This window comes from Mesoplodon bidens (genome assembly GCF_964165515.1).
Source record: "Mesoplodon bidens genome assembly, chromosome: 16".
NCBI classification, from domain to species: domain Eukaryota; kingdom Metazoa; phylum Chordata; class Mammalia; order Artiodactyla; family Ziphiidae; genus Mesoplodon; species Mesoplodon bidens.
This window is the reverse complement of record NC_138173.1, coordinates 53,528,460-53,545,127: the sequence shown is the minus strand read 5'-3', so window position 1 is coordinate 53,545,127 and position 16,668 is coordinate 53,528,460. Positions and strand designations below refer to the sequence as shown.

The 16,668-nt window shown below is 36.1% G+C and overlaps 1 protein-coding gene across 3 annotated transcripts in view; it reads left to right on the top strand.

Moving 5' to 3' along the window:
- CSMD3 (CUB and Sushi multiple domains 3) overlaps window positions 1–16,668 on the top strand; it is a gene marked incomplete at both ends in the record, with an annotated part of 1,095,706 nt that overhangs the window by 658,486 nt on the left and 420,552 nt on the right. For all 3 annotated transcript variants that reach the window (XM_081258479.1, XM_081258478.1, XM_081258477.1), the window contains one exon: window positions 9,491–9,629. In XM_081258479.1, the coding sequence (XP_081114605.1) occupies window positions 9,491–9,629 (139 nt within the window). The remainder of the gene's footprint in view (window positions 1–9,490; window positions 9,630–16,668) is intronic.

Below are 16,668 nucleotides of genomic sequence, written 5' to 3'. Positions count from 1 at the left end.
GAGAGGACTATGACAGCACACTTTTCCTCATTTTAGCCCTAACACCCCACAGGAAAAAGGACCTAGAGGGAAGAGGAAGGGGACATGCTGAGAAAGGATACAGCACCTTCTCTGCTCCAACTGCTGAAGCGAATTGAGGAATGAATCATCAAGTGCTGGTCCTCCATCAGCACCCTCCTCCCCATCCTCCAAGGTGCTCAAAGATGCACCTTGGGTGGGTAGGCGTAGGAAATAAGACAGAATTTTAAATTGGATTGGGCCAAGTTTTTTGATACTGTAAGTGATGAGAATTTTCAAGTATGTGCCCAAAACTTCTTTAAGGAGAGGGAAATTTGTCAATGCATGTGAAGGCAGTAATTAAGAAGGAAGAAAGGAAGGGAGGGAGGGAGGGAGGGAGGAAAGAGAAAGGAAAAAAGAAAAGAAAGAAAAAAAGAAAAAGAAAGGAGAGAAAGAAAGAAACCAATTTCTGTTTTCATTCCACCGATTTCAGAATATTCCATAAAATGCCTACTCAAGCAAGAACTTCTTTGCCCTCAGTAGAGAACTCCCTGCATAACTATGGCTTAAGTTCCTTTTTACTGTAATGGGATATCTTAGAGAATTCCTTGAGTGAATAAGATGGGACTAGGGTCCCTGGAGGACTGTTTGACAGCAAGGCTGGACTTGCATGCCAATGAACTTCCCCTTTGAGAATAAGGAATTTTTTCTTGAATCTCAGCCTCAAAGGGAAGGAAATCCTTCTCATTCACAGACGCTGCACTCTCTGGAGGGAGTTTGTTTGAGAGAGCAATTAGAGTAACAGTCTGATGCATAGATCAGAATATATTGTGGTTCTCATAGAGAGAATGTGTGTTCACACACATATACCTATTCATATCTAATAATAGACTCCTCTTTTAGTTACATATTAAGGTAATATTAAATTCCTAGAGGACTACCATAGGGAAAACTAATTTAATAGCACTCTGCAGGGTTTTGCTCCTAATTTCTGTGGAGCTGGGTAGGGGAAGGGTAGAAGGGGTTATAGAAATGGAAAGAGGTTCAGAGCTGTGATTGCTTGTCTGCATTCCTGGCACTTTAATTCCTATGTTTCTGACTTTCTCTTTTTATCCAAGATAGAGATGCAACTTGTTTCCCATAATTTTCTTTGAAACATCATCCAGTGTGTTGGGGTTAGACAGAGCAGGTGGGTACTTACCACACCTATAACCAACCATAAAGCAAGTTTAAAAATTAAAAAAAAAAAGGAAAGAAATGGAACCTTCATTGTTTATAATCCCCAAGATCAAAACCTAGTTCTTCTTCCAGTCCTCAATTCCCTTCTGAGCACCTAAGTGCCACTTCTCAGATGAAAGAGCACCAAAATTCTGAAGCATTTTTATTCAAAAGAATTTTAGTTGAATACAGTCTGAAACACTTCTGACTCTTCATACAGATCTTAAAGCATACTGGGTATTTTGAATTTGTCCATTCTGAAGCAGGAGGGAAGGGGGCAGGGCACAACCTTTGAAAGAATGACATAGCCTGAGGACATGACATAAACTGATTAGGACCAAATGGGTACAACATGGCGGACAACTCAACTTCCACTAGACCTTGAATCTCAGTATACACTCACTGTAACACATCAGCAAGCTAAATGACACACCCACAGGCACCATGACAGTTCCAAGGCCAACCATAAGGATCAAAAAGTGGGTGGTGGCCCAATTCCCGGAAATCCCCACCTCTTCCTGAAATAGCTGGAATACTCCTCCCACTCATTAGCTTATGAAATTACCCACCCCTATAAAAACTGACAACCCCATACCCTGATGCCTTTCTCACCTTCTGAGATGGTCCACACTCTGTGGACTGTGTTTCTCCCAAGGGCTTTCTCACCTTCTGAGATGGCCCACACTCTATCTATGTAGTGTGTTTCTCTCTAAATAAATCCACTTCTTACCTATCACTTTGTCTCTCACTGAATTCTTTCTATGATGAGACATCAAGAACCTGAGCTTCATTAAGTCCTGAAACCAGGTGTGTGATCTCAGTTGGAAGACTGTGGGTTTTGGCCGGGTTCAAGTCCCAGCTACGTGGGTGCAAGTCCCAATCAGGGTTTTGGCCAGCTTTGAGTCTTGGATGCATGGGTTCAAGCCCCAATCAGGCTTTTGGCTGGGTTTGAGTCCCGGCATGTGGGTTCAAGTCCCAATCTGAGGTGCATGGTTTCAATTCTACTCAAAGTAACACAGAAATGAGTCATCACTCCAATCAAAATTATTTATAACAGACTTTCTTCAGGCCTTAGAAAAATGAAACAGGATAAATGAACTATTTCTACTTTACCATTTATATTTTGTTTTCATTATTTAAAATGGAAAGAAGTTAGTGGCAACAATCTGTATTTCACTAACAGATGGAAATTAACTCTTCATCCCAGGAACCTGAGTGATTATCCAGGAGCATCTTGGAGCTACAGACTAGCCATATCCTCTTAGATTTTGTCAGCTTGGTCTGTGGGCCAAGAGCTATAAAATGACCTGAGGGATTGGAGTGGAGTGAGGGTTTTGTTAACAATGCCCTCTGGGTCCTACCTTATAATTACTAGAAGTTTTTTCTGCGAATCTGCCTTTTAACAAGTTTTTAATCTAAACTCACCTCTAGGTATCCACAAATGTTTGAAAGTAACCACGGCATGAAACCAAAAGTTCCTCTCCTCATTTTCTACCAACTATAAGCTTCAGAAACAAAAAACTACTTGACTTTCCCTCATACATTAGTATTGTTGTCAAACCTAAGTTTGTGTGCCCGATGCACAGCGAGGCCAAACAAACTGAAAAGTCAGAGTTTGGAGCAGAGAAATGTTTATTGTAAGGCCAAGCAAGGAGAATGGGCAGCTCAGGCTTGAAAGACCCCCAACTACCTGATGTTTTTCAGGGAAGAGTTTTTAAAGGAAAAATTTGGAGTGAGAGCTGCAGGGTGTGTGACTTTCTTCTGATTGGTTGGTGGTGAGGTAACAGGATGGTATTCCAGGAATCTTGTGCTCAGCCTGGTTATCATCCTCCACCTGGGAGGGGTTATCATCCTCCACCTGGGAGGGGGCCTTAGTTCCTGTAGAAGAACTCAAAGATGTATTGTTATGTATACCACTTGGGGAGGGACCAGGACCATGCTTTATTGCTGCACTGTTGTTTCTTGACTGCTTTTCCCTTGTGTCTCCATCTCCTCACTTCCCAGACTAATAACTCTTTGAATCTGCCCTTTGGAACTCAGGAAAAGTCTAGGAAGCTGAAGCTATTTTCCTACAAACAAGGAATTGGATATATGGAGAAGATTTTATACCCAGGAGGACACCACAGCATACTGCTTGGTTTCAGTATTTGTCACTTTATTCTTTCTCTGCTCTTTCTGTCCCTCTACCCCTATCTTCTATTCATTTTTTTTTTTAATCAAACTCACCTCTGACAAAATCTCCTTCAAGAACTCTTTCTTAATGCCCTTGGGACGTCACCTGTCTCTCCCCTACATTTCCACCTATCTGGCTCAAGCATTTATTTATTCTTCATGTTAACTGTATCTGTCTTCCTTGTAGAAACTGTGTGTCTCCTGAGGACAGATATAATGTCATATAGATTTTTTTTTAATTTCATCACCTGGCATAGTATCTTATATACATCAAAAGCTAAATAATTTTTTGAATTAATAAATACATGAATAATAAATAAATTAATGTTAGGGAAGCACTTAAAATTGTGTGGTTAAAATCTCAAATTTACATTAAAAACTTTGGGTTGAATATTCTATCCCTCTAACTATCCATTTGTCTTCATTAAACCTATTTTAAGGAGAATAGATATGCTTAAATAAATATGTCTTGGAAAATTAATCCAATACATCTATCATGGAAGTAGATTCTAACTTGGAATTTGAAGATTCGAATTTGAATCTCACCTCTGCTACTACCCAGATCTGTGTTTCTCATCAAGTCATATGTTTGTTGATTTTTCCCTTACCTGTAAAACTGGCATAAGAAAGAAACAAGCATTTTTATGCTACAAGCTTATTAAAGTAATTAAGTAATGTATATAAAGCATACTCTAAACTGGAAAGTATTATGACTGTCTTAGTTGGTATAGCAGAAATGGCCAGCTGTTTAACTTTAAGCTCTTACCCCATTCATTATACAGAGTTGTAGGTAGGAAATAGCTACTCAGCTGAGGGACTTCATTTCACAGCCTCCTTTGAAGTTAGATATGGCCAAGTGAGTAAGTGGAAGTAATGTAAATAACGTCCAAGCTGTGGTCCATAAAAAGCATACATAGAGTGGTCCTCTATGCTCTGTTTCCTTTCCTGCCAGCTAAAATGGAAATGACTCCCATGAGAATCTAGAAAATCACCTGCTGAAAATGGCTGAGGCTTTGTCATCCTGGGTCTTAAGAGACTAGAAGGAGGATGGCTGTTTTGCTGATAGGCACGCTTCATTGTACTGTTACATGAGTGTATCAAAGAAAAATTTCACTGGAGTTAAACAGGCAAGGAAGATTTTATTCAAGACTATTGCAGTAAGGAGGAGCGATTGAATTCAAATGCACTGAGGGAAGGTTTGTAAAGGCTGAGATGAGCTAGTGGTAAAGTAATGGAGGAAGTTGGGTGACGGGTTGAGAGTCTTGAAGAAGCCTGTTTAAAGTTTAGTCAAGATGAAGGCCATTTTGGTCAAGTGAAAAAAAACTACTGTGTTAAGCTACTAAAATTTAGGTATTTATTTATATTACCAGCTACAGTCATCTGAATTCACACACAGTTAGGAGAGAGGAAGACCCAAACAGAAATAGTCCATCCCAGCCTTGCCCCATTGTTGTGTTATAATGCATAATGGTCAGTACCTACTTAAATTGTGTTAAATTAAAAAATTTTTTCAAAGGTTACATCTTAAACTTCTTTTATTTTCTTCTCTAAGTATTCACCTTAATCTTTCACTTATATTGAAGTCTTAACATCAGCCTGTGTTGAAAATGACACATAATATAACTAAGAGCTCCAGATTCTATTTTCTGTTATTTCTTGTGATATTTCACAGACCTTTTATCCTCAACATTGAATCTCATTATCTTTCCACATAAAATTCCTTCCTGTTTTGTGTTTCCTATTTTGGTGAATGGAATTATCTTCCATAATGTTGCACATGCCAGGGGCCCAATGACCAATTTAGACTCCATCATCTTGCTCTCTCATTGCATGTAATCAATAAATGCTTTTGAGTCTGTCTCCTAAATATCTCCATATTTAGCCCTTTCCTGTTACCACCATATATCAGAATCTGATTATACCTTCCTAGATAATTGTGACAGTCTCCTAATTGATCTCATCAACTCCAGGTACTCTGCTTCTAGTTCATTGTACCTGTAACTTTCATTTAAATGAAAATTGTATTATTTGTCTATATATGTTTATGTAGCCTTTGTCTACAATTTTTTTTAACATCTTTATTGGAGTATAATTGCTTTACAATGGTGTGTTAGTTTCTGCTATATCACAAAGTGAATCAGCTATACGTATACATATATCCCCATATCCTCTCCCTCTTGCATCTCTCTTCCACCCTCCCTATCCCACCCCTTGTCTACAATTTTTCATTTTTCTATGGTTCACTTTCCTTAATATAGCATATCAGGTCCTTTTTTTGTTTGTTTTTTCGGTTTTTTTTTTGGCCGCACTGCATGGCATGTGGGATCCTAGTTCCCTGACCAGGGATTGAACCCATGCCCCCCCACCCCCAGCAGAAGCATGGATTCTTAACAACTAGACCACCAGGAAAGTCCCATTAGGTCCTTTTCTACTCTTCTTCCTTCATCTCTTATCACTTCTTGATTCCCTAAAAAAGGTAACTGGCATTACTCAAAAACATGCTAATTCAGCATTCTACTCTTAAGCACATGCTGTTTCTTCCGTTTACAATATCCTCTCTCTCTTTTTCTCCTGGTGAATTCTGACTCATCCTTGAAGACTCAAATTAAATAGAATCTCTTCTGTGAAGCCTTAATTCCTGTCCTCCTCCAGACCCCTTGTCCCATGGACATATAGTTCTTATATAATTTATGACATTATTACCTTTTATGTTTATGTTTCTGTATTTTGCACATGGGCAGTGTGATAAAAGGAAAAAGAATATCTTAATTACATTTGTAAAGAAGTTTCTAGAGTCAAATTACCTCTGTTCAAATCCTTGCTAGCTGATGTGCAAATTATTTAAATTCTCTACACACCAATGTTCTTACCTACATATGTGGTTGGATTATTTTGAGTATTACATAAAATAATACAAGGGACTTCTTACATAGTGCCTGGCACCTAGGAAACATTTGTTAAATGTTAGAACTAGTACAAATACCACGTGGGTGCATACTTGACACACAATTGTTTGCTGAATGACTGAAATATGAATGAGTAAATGATGAATGAGTGAATAGGACTTGAAAATAAATCCCTGTATCTTGATCTCCTTTCTGTTTTCCATATGTTCCAAGTTTCCTTTGTTCAGTCAAAGATACTGTCTTTTACAGAAGTCTTTTTTAAACTACAGAATGTTTATACTTGGAGGTACACAAACTTTTAGGTGTTAAATATATAAGCATTTCTTAAATTTCAATAGGTACATATTTTTAGGCATTATGAAAAAATACAAATACATAAAGACAATGATTTTACAGATATTTTTGCTTAGGGCAAGTTTAAAGAAATCATTTAAGTTAAATTAAAAGTAAGTCTATTTAAAGAAAATCATTAATTATATAAGCAGTACATGGATGTGGCAAAATTGTAAGGTTTGGGCAACTAACTTTATTGCCTTTCTATTTGTATTGTTATTCATGTTATAGTTAAGGTTCTCTTTACAAATTCAAATCTTTGTTATTTTTATTACTATTAGTTCTTTTAGCTTTCCAAAGCTTTTTCTTTTTCCTTTTTCTCTTGAACGTTTTCTTTACACTTGGTCTCCCCTTATTTTGCCCTGCACTTTGTCCCCTCCATGCTCTGCTGCTGTTGCTCCACCATAGCTTTTCTATGTGAACATCTTCCTGCCATGTGGCTGCTAGTCACTGTGATCATGAGGCTTTTCTTGACTGATCTGCACTTAGCATCTCTTTCTTCACTTAGGTTTCACACTCTCTTGGGGAAGCTGTCTCCATACTTTTGGGATAATAATTTTGTAGAGTTCCAACCCTATGTGTGAGAGAAAGAAGCCAGTTCAGAATGTTGTATGTTAATTAGGAGAAGACTCACTTTGTAGCAGGGTCACTATTTGGGGAAGTCCTTTCAGGAAACAGTCACCACATCTTTATGCTACTCCTTTCCTTTAAAGCTCCTTCCTAACTCTGCCTCTCTAACATGTTGGACTGAGGGACCAGCTGAAATGCTTCTGGGTACTCTAATTTTTAATCTTTAATGGCCCATTGCTCAATTGCTAATTTTATGACTGATTACCTCTTTCAATCATGATTAGACTGAAGTGCACAGATACTTTCCTAGAACAATTTGAGTTGATAACATATTAGGGATTTTTCTATATTTCCAGGACCTTCACTCACCAAAATACTTTACTCTGTCTTTTAAAATACGGTAATTTAAATGACTGTTATGCACATAATTTTATTTTTGAAATACATAATAACCCTACAGGAAACTAATTATGAGTCATCATAGCAAGGAAGAGTAAATAATCCTCATCAAAATGGTCTCCTTTGAAAGCTTTTTAAGAAACAAAATCAAATTCTACTAAGGAAGAAAATTTAGTTTTATATGAAAGTTCTTTCTCATACAAATAACAAATTTTGGCAATTTCACAGAAAATATTTTTCTCAAATGGACATTTTGTAGTAATGATTGATTCCTAGGCCAATTTATTAAATATTTCCTATTTTATTTGGGTTATATCAAATTACTTAAAGAATGAAAAAGTGTAAAAATAGAGTCTAGAACAATAGGATTTAGAAATTCTGTAAGGTAAAACTGGAAGAAACAAGTAAACAACAATGACAAAAATATAAACACATGAGATAGAGTTTAAATGGAAAGAATTAAAGAAAATAAAAATATAACATTGTAAGTCATTGGGAAGGGTCTCTATCTAATGTGTTGAAAAGCCGATATAGTATACATTTGACTATTTTTCTTTCCAAATAATTTTCAATAATTCAAATACTCTTTGCTTCATTCCCCACCCCCACCCCCACTTTGTATACCTCCTGAAGGTATAGAATAAGCTAATGTAGCTGGGCTTCAGAGTGAAGGGGAGAAGTTTGGAGTATAGGCTAGAGTGTAAGGCAATAGCTAGATCATTCAGGGCCTTGTTGGTCAACACAGAAAAATGCCATTTAAAAGTGTTTGAGGTTTAAACAATTACTCTGGCCATAGTGTGGAGGATAGTTAGCATGGATGAGGAGACACCAATTAAGAGGGTCAGTTAGGAGGGTTTATACCAGAGATGAAATTATGGTAATTTAATCTGGTAGCTATAGAGATAGAGAAACAAGACTGGGCTTGAGGATGGGTTGGATATGAGAGTAAATAGTAATAAGGATAATGAAACTATGAAAGATGACTACTTCTAACTTTCTGGGCTATGCAAATCCATGGATGGTGGTTTCATTTACCAATATTGGAAATAATGGGAGAGGACTGGTTTTGAGGTCCTATTTTGTAAAAACTGACTTGAAAGTACTTTTGAGGCTTTCAGGTCTTGTGAACTTCGACAAGTTGTTCTTTCAACTTGGTTTATTTCTCTTCAAAATGAGGTGCTTACACTAAATTACCTTATCAGTACCTACTGGGATTAAAATGCTATCATTGTGGTTTCAATTGTGTATGAGTTTAGGGGAAAGCAGAAGACTAAATTCTTGAAATGATAAGCTGAGTTGAATCTGATGTTAAAGGGAGAGGAAATCAAGGTACCTGTCTAGGAAAGCAAATGGTATGATGAAACTGTAAATTGAAGGACATTATTCTGACAGCTGGATTGAAGCAAGAGAGAAATTAGCAGATGGGAAATCAGGGAAGAGACAATGAATAAAGGCCTAAAATTGTAATAGGGACTCTGGTAAAAGGAAGATCAAAGTTTTAGACACTGTATAGCATGAATTAACAGTATTTGATGCATAAATCAGAAAATGAAAGACAGAGAAACTAAAACTAACAGCTTATATTTTTTTCAAGTTTTGAAAATGATGGAGACACAAGAACGTATTTAAGGGATATAATTGGGAGACTTGAGTTTATCTGACATGCTGAGTGTGTAACTAAGCCATATTTCAGAAAGTAAATTACTTTTTTTAGGGAAAATAATCATTCAATAATAGAATGACTGGATGAAATTTTACTTTCAAAAACAATATTAAATAGCATTTAATATGTACATGGAAAAATTAATTTTAAAAAATACAGTTAGTACTAAAAATCTTTTCTGCAACTTGTTCTAAAATTTTTATTTTTACTTGTTCTCGATTTTATTTTTCAGCTCCATGCGGTGGCCATTTTTCAGCTCCGAGTGGATTGATTCTCTCACCAGGATGGCCAGGATACTATAAAGACTCTCTGAATTGTGAATGGGTGATTGAAGCTGAACCTGGACACTCTATCAAAATTACATTTGAAAGGTCTCTGCAAATATTTTTCTACTTAAAAAAAAATCATCTAAAAGAATAGTTGAGGTTCTGCATTTTACTTTCAATATTAATGTTTAATTTTATTACAGTAGTCAGTTGTTGGACATTGAGTGTTTCAGAATGTTTGCCCCTTTTAGCCTTTCAGCCTATTTTCAAGTTAATTTTCTATTTCCTTAATGCTCTATCAGTATGAATGAAATGTGCAAGATGGACCTTTTTTGATTCATATATATGCATCCTACTCTGATATAAACCTATGACCTTTAACTTAGTAAGTTTAGTCATCCTATACTTTGAAGGGCCTGTGGATTCTGTTCTGCTAGATTCTGAAAGGCAAAGGTGCTGTAAACACACTTGAATTGATACCGTATTTCAACCTAAGACATTTGCTTATACATACTACCTATACCTATATACCTACACTTACAGGCCCTTCAGAAAAATGGCTGCGTCAATTTAATATAAATTAATGATTGGTCAGTCAAGGTTTTTTTTTCCTTAGGATAATTAGTATTACTGATCAAATAATCTATATCCTAAAAGATTATAATATTGACTATTAAAAATTTAAAAGAATGAATCTTCTGACTTGTGATTGGATCACTATTCTGAAATCCAAATAGAAGTATCTATATAATTTTTCAATTATATTGTTGACCCCTCTCATCTCCCAACCTTTTCTTAAAAAAAAAAAAAAAAACTCCAGTAAACATTATAGTAAACATATAAATATATATATAATTTCAGCAGAATTATGCTCTGATGATTGAATTTTACAAATATAACATGATCTTTCCCTGATTAAAGAGTTCCTTCATTGAATTAATCTATTCATGCTAGTGTAAAAACTTGAGAGGAAAACAGATTCTATTTTGACAGATATAAAATATGAAACATTTCACATGAGGTCACTCTGCTTTATTATGACTTACACAACTTTACTATGACTATATTAGTTTGCTAAGGCTGCCATAACAAAGTGTAACAGACTGAGTGGCTTAAATAACAGAAATTTATTTCCTCATAGTTCTAAAGTCTAGAAGTCTGAGATCAAGGTGTCAACAGGGTTGTCTTCTGTGGTTTTAGTCATTGGCTAATAGATGGCTGTCCTTTTCCTGTGTCTTCATATAGTCTTTCCTCTGTGTGTGTTTGTTTCCTAATCTTCTCTTATAAGGACACAAGTCATATTAGATTAGGGTCCACCCATATAATCTCATTTTACCTTAATTGCCTCATTAAAAGACCTTTCTCCAAATACAGTCACATTCTGAGGTACTAGGGGGTTAGGACTTCAACATAGAAATTTTAGGGGGACATGATTCAGCCCACAATAATAACCTACACATTAAGAAAATGGTTTTATTTAGAATAATTTGGCAGAGATTTTGTTATGATGTTAAAACCATATTCTTTATTCAGTGGTTACTGTGTTGCCATAGTAATTTTAGAGAAGCTTGAAAAACATCTTATTTATTCAGAATCAAATCTTTGTCAGATAACATTTTTCCATTAATGTGGGACCCAAATTAACCCACCTTACTGTATTACACAGAATTCTACTTGGTTTGGAATATACCATATAACATAATATTACTGATCATATCATTGAATAATTTAAAAACTTATACTGATTTGTGTCAATAAGACAGAGATTTATAATGTATTTTTAATTTGTTAAATTTAGAGTATCACATTTGAAGGATTAGCATATCTGTCAGGTTATCACAATTGATCTCATATTTTTTAAAACTGCATGTATTATAGGTTTAAGTACATGATTTTAGTATTTGCCATTTTGGACTTAACATTATTTTGTGTCAGGAGTTATGATGTTAAGGTAATTAAAACATCTTATATTTGCATAATTCATAACATTTATATCCATATAATTCTCACTAATCACCATCCTTCAATATCTAAATAAAAGGTTGACCCCATCTCAGATACAAAGGTAAGTCTAGGCCCTCTTTATATTTTTCAGAGCTTTCCTGGGGATACTTTTGTTCACTTCTGACTTTGAATTCCTGCTTTTAGAGTCATCTCAGTTGGGAGATCCAGAGGCTGTTGCCCTTTCTCAACTCTTTAGTCCACTCTTTATTTGGATCACTTGCCTTCATTCTCACAAAAACCTTAGAACAAGGGATAACCAAAGAGGATTATTGCACAATCCAGAATAATTTAAGATTAAATAAACCTTCACTGTCCTAAAATTTTCCTGGTAATTCCCATCACTGGAATGATTGCATCTCTCTCTCCAGTTCCCTCTCCTTAGCCCAGACCCTTCCCCATCTCTATCTAGGCTTTTCCCTATCAGGATCTTCAGCCCTCATTTCCCTACTCCCTAGTTGCCCACTCCAGTATATAAAGGGTAAGTCTCAAAGTACCTGTTACTTAAGCAGAGCAATTTAACTATTTGTTGCTCTGAGCTTCCAACTCGGTGATGGATGGGATGATAGGGATGAATTTTGCCTTTCTTTCCAAACATGCAGATTAAGATTTTTTTCCCCTAAATCAGAAATCAGTTCTACCAAGAATTCACCCTTTCTCCACTTCCCAGATGACTCAAATTGTAGCCATCTTTAAATTTCAAAAAAAAGTTATATTCAATTTAGAAGCATTACATAAGCATAAAATAATATGAGGAAATTGTGTTATTAACAAAGTGCATTATTGTATTAAAAAGCATTCCCTGGTTTGTAAATGATAGTCATTAACCATCACTAAATTAATAAGTAACTTCTGATATCCTTCAGCCTTAGGTAGGCTATCTATTGATAGAATTGCCTACCTGAGAAGCAGTTAGATTGCAAAGCAATAGTTGTAATTTAGACCACCACACTTGTGACTTTTGATTTTCAACTTTTATTTGGAGTCACTATTTTCTCTGCCCAAAGTTCTTAATATGTATGTTCTATCTCTCCCAACGTGTAGTTACATGGGCCTCTTTGCTGTCTTGTTTAGATACCGTCAGATTTCTCCAAAGTGAATTAATGTGCACTGTAAAGGCAGTGCTTGAAGTCAGACCATTCCAAATTTACCTTCCGTAGGAAAAAATCTTTCCAGCCATTTTTTTTAACATCTTTTTTGGAGTATAATTGCTTTATAATGGTGTGTTAGTTTCTGCCGTATAACAAAGAAAATCGGCTATATGTATACATATATCCCCATATCCCCTCCCTCTTGCAAATCCCTCCCACTCTTCCTATGCCACCCCTCTAGGTGATCACAAAGCACCAGGCTGATCTCCCTGTGCTATGTAGCTGCTTCCCACTAGCTATCTATTTTACATTTGGTATTGTATATATGTCAATGCTACTTGCACCGTCCGTCCCAGGTTGCCCTTCCTCTTTCCTATGTCCTCAAGTCCATTTTCTATGTTTACGTCTTTATTCCTGTCTTGCCCCTAGGTTCATGAGAACAATTTCTTTTCTTTTTGTTTTTTTTAGATTCCATATGTATGGGTTAGCATATGGTATTTGTTTTTCTCTTTCTGACTTACTTCACGCTGTATGACAGTATCTAGGTCCATCCACCTCACTACAAATAACTCTATTTTGTTTCTTTTTATGGCTGAGTAATATTCCATTTTATATATGTGCCATATCTTCTTTATCCATTCATCTGTCGATGGATACCTAGGTTGCTTCCATGTCCTGGCTGTTGTAAATAGTGCTGCAATGAGCATTGTAGTGCATGTCTCTTTTTGAATTATGGTTTTCTCAGGGTATATGCCTGGTAGTGGGATTGCTAGGTCATATGATAGTTCTATATTTAGTTTTTAAGGAACTTCCATACTGTTCTCCACAGCGTCTGTGACAATTGACACTCCCACCAACAGTGCAGGAGGGTTCCCTTTTCTCCACACCCTCTCCAGCATTTATTGTTTGCAGATTTTTTCATGATGGCCATTCTGTCTGGTGTGAGGTGATACCTCATTGTGGTTTTGATTTGCATTTCTCTAATGATTAGTGATGTTGAGCATTCTTTCATGTGTTTGTTGGCAATCTGTATATCTTCTTTGGAGAAATGTCTATTTAGGTCTTCTGCCCATTTTTGGATTGGGTTGTTTGTTTTTTGAATTGAGCTGCATGAGTTGCTTGTAAATTATGGAGATTAAGCCTTTGTCAGTTGCTTCATTGGCAAATATTTTCTCCCATTCTTGGGGGTTGTCTTTTCTTCTTGTTTATGGTTTCCTTTGCTGTGCAAAAGCTTTTAAGTTTCATTAGGTCCCATTTGTTTATTTTTGTTTTTATTTCTATTTCTCTAGGAGGTGGGTCAAAAAGGATCTTGCTGTGATTTATGTGAAAGAGTGTTCTTCCTATGTTTTCCTTTAAGAGTTGTATAGTGTCTGCCCCTACATTTAGGTCTTTAATCCATTTCTGAGTTTATTTTTGTGTATGGTGTTAGGGAGTGTTCTAATTTCATTCTTTTACATGTAGCTGTCCAGTTTTCCCAGCACCACTTATTGAAGAGGCTCTCTTTTCTCCATTGTATAGTCTTGCCTCCTTTATCAAAAATAAGGTGACCATATGTACATGAGTTTATCTCTGGGCTTTCTATCCTGTTCCATTGATCTATATTCCTGATTTTGTGCCAGTACCATCTCTCTTGATTACTGTAGCTTTGTAGTATAGTCTGAAGACAGGGAGTCTGATTCCTCCAACCCCATTTTTCTTTCTCAGGATTGCTTTGGCTATTGGGGTCCTTTGTGTTTCCATACAAATTGTGAAATATTTTGTTCTAATTGTGTGAAAAATGCCATTGGTAGTTTGTTAGGAATTTCATTGAATCTGTAGATTGCTTTGGGTCGTACAGTCATTTTCACAATGTTGATTCTTCCAATCCAAGAACATGGTACATCTCTCCATCTATTTGTATCATCTTTAATATCTTTCATCAGTGTCTTATAGTTTTATGCATATAGGTCTTTTGTCTCCTTAGGTAGGTTTATTCCTATATACTTTATTATTTTGTTGCAGTGGTAAATGGGAGTGTTTCCTTAATTTCTCTTTCAGATTTTTCATCATTAGTGTATAGGAGTGCAAGAGATTTCTGTGCATTAATTTTGTATCCTGCTACTTTACCAAATTCATTGATTAGCTTTAGTAGTTTTCTGGTAGCATGTTTAGGATTCTGTATATATAATATCATATCATCTGCAAACAGTGACAGTTTTACTTCTTCTTTTCTGATTTGGATTCCTTTAATTTCTTTTTCTTCTATGATTGCTGTGGCTAAAACTTCCAAAACTATTTTGAATAATAGTGGTGAGAGTGGGCATCCTTGTCTTGTTCCTGATTTTAAAGGAAAGGGTTTCAATTTTTCACCATTGATAACGATGTTGGCTGTGGTTTTGTCATACATTGCCTTTATTATGTTGAGGTAAGTTCCCTCTATGCCTACTTTCTGGAGAGTTTTTATCATAAATGAGTGTTGAATTTTGTCAAAGTTTTTTTCTGCATCTATTGAGATAATCATATCGTTTTTCTCCTTCAATTTCTTAGTACGGTTTATCACATTGATTGATTTGCATATATTGAAGAATCTTTGCATTCTTGGGATAAACCCCTCTTGATCATGGTGTATTATCCTTTTAATGTGCTGTGGGATTCTGTTTGCTAGTATTTTGTTGAAGATTTTTGCATCTATGTTCATCAGTGGTATTGGTCTGTAGTTTTCTTATTTTGTAATCTCTTTTTCTGGTTTTGGTATCAGGGTGATTGTGGCCTCGTAGAATGAGTTTAGGAGTGTTCCTCCCTCTGCTATATTTTGGAAGAGTTTGAGAAGGATCGGTGTTATCTCTTCTCTAAATGTTTATAGAATTCACATGCGAAGCTATCTTGTCCTGGTCTTTTTTTTGTTGGAACGTTTTTAATCACTGTCTCAATTTCAGTGCTTCTGATTGGTCTGTTTATATTTTCTTTTTCTTCCTGGTTTAGTCTCAGAAGGTTGTGCTTTTCTAAGAATGTGTCCATTTCTTCCAGGTTGTCTTTTTTTTGTGTGTGTGTGTGTTATGCGGGCCTCTCACTGTTGTGGCCTCTCCCGTTGCGGAGCACAGGCTCTGGATGCGCAGGCTCAGGGGCCATGGCTCACGGGCCCAACCACTCTGCGGCATGTGGGATCTTCCCAGACCGGGGCACGAACCCGTGTCCCCTGCATCGGCAGGCGGACTCTCAACCACTGTGCCACCAGGGAAGCCCCCAGGTTGTCATTTTATTGGCATAGAGTTACTTATAGTAATCCCTTATGATTCTTTGTATTTCTGCATTGTCAGTTGTTAGTTCTTCTTTTTTTATTTCTAATTCTACTGATTTGAGTCTTCTCCCTTTTTTTCTTCATGAGTCTGGCTAATGATTTATCAATTTTGCTTATCTTCTCAAAGAACCAGCTTTTAGTTTTATTGATCTTTGCTACTGTTTCCTTCATTTCTTTGCATTTATTTCATATCTGATCTTTATGATTTCTTTCCTTCTGCAAACTTTGTGAGGTTTTTGTTCTTCTTTTTCTAACTGCTTTAGGTGTAAGGTTAGGTTGTTTATTTATTTATTTATTTTTTGATTCTTGGGGTAGGATTGCTTTGCTATAAACTTCCCGCTTAGAACTGCTTTTGCTGAGTCCCATAGGTTTTGGAACATCATATTTTTATTGTTATTTTTTTCTAGGTAGCTTTTGATTTCATCGGTGATCTCTTGGTAATTTAGTAGCGTATTGATTAGCCTCCATGTGTTTGTATTTTTTACAGTTTTTTTTCCTATAATTGATATCTAGTCTCATAGCGTTGTGGTCAGAAAAGATACTTGATACCATTTCAATTTTCTTAAATTTACCAAGGCTTGATTTGTGACCCAATATATGCTCTATCCTGGGGAATGTTCCATGAGCACTTGACAAGAAAGTGTATTCTGTTGTTTTAGGATGGAATGTCCTATAAATATCAGTGAAGTCCATTTTGTTTAATGTGTCATTTAAAGCTTGTGTTTCCTTACCTATTTTCATGTTGGTTGATATGTCCATTGGTGAAAGTGGGATG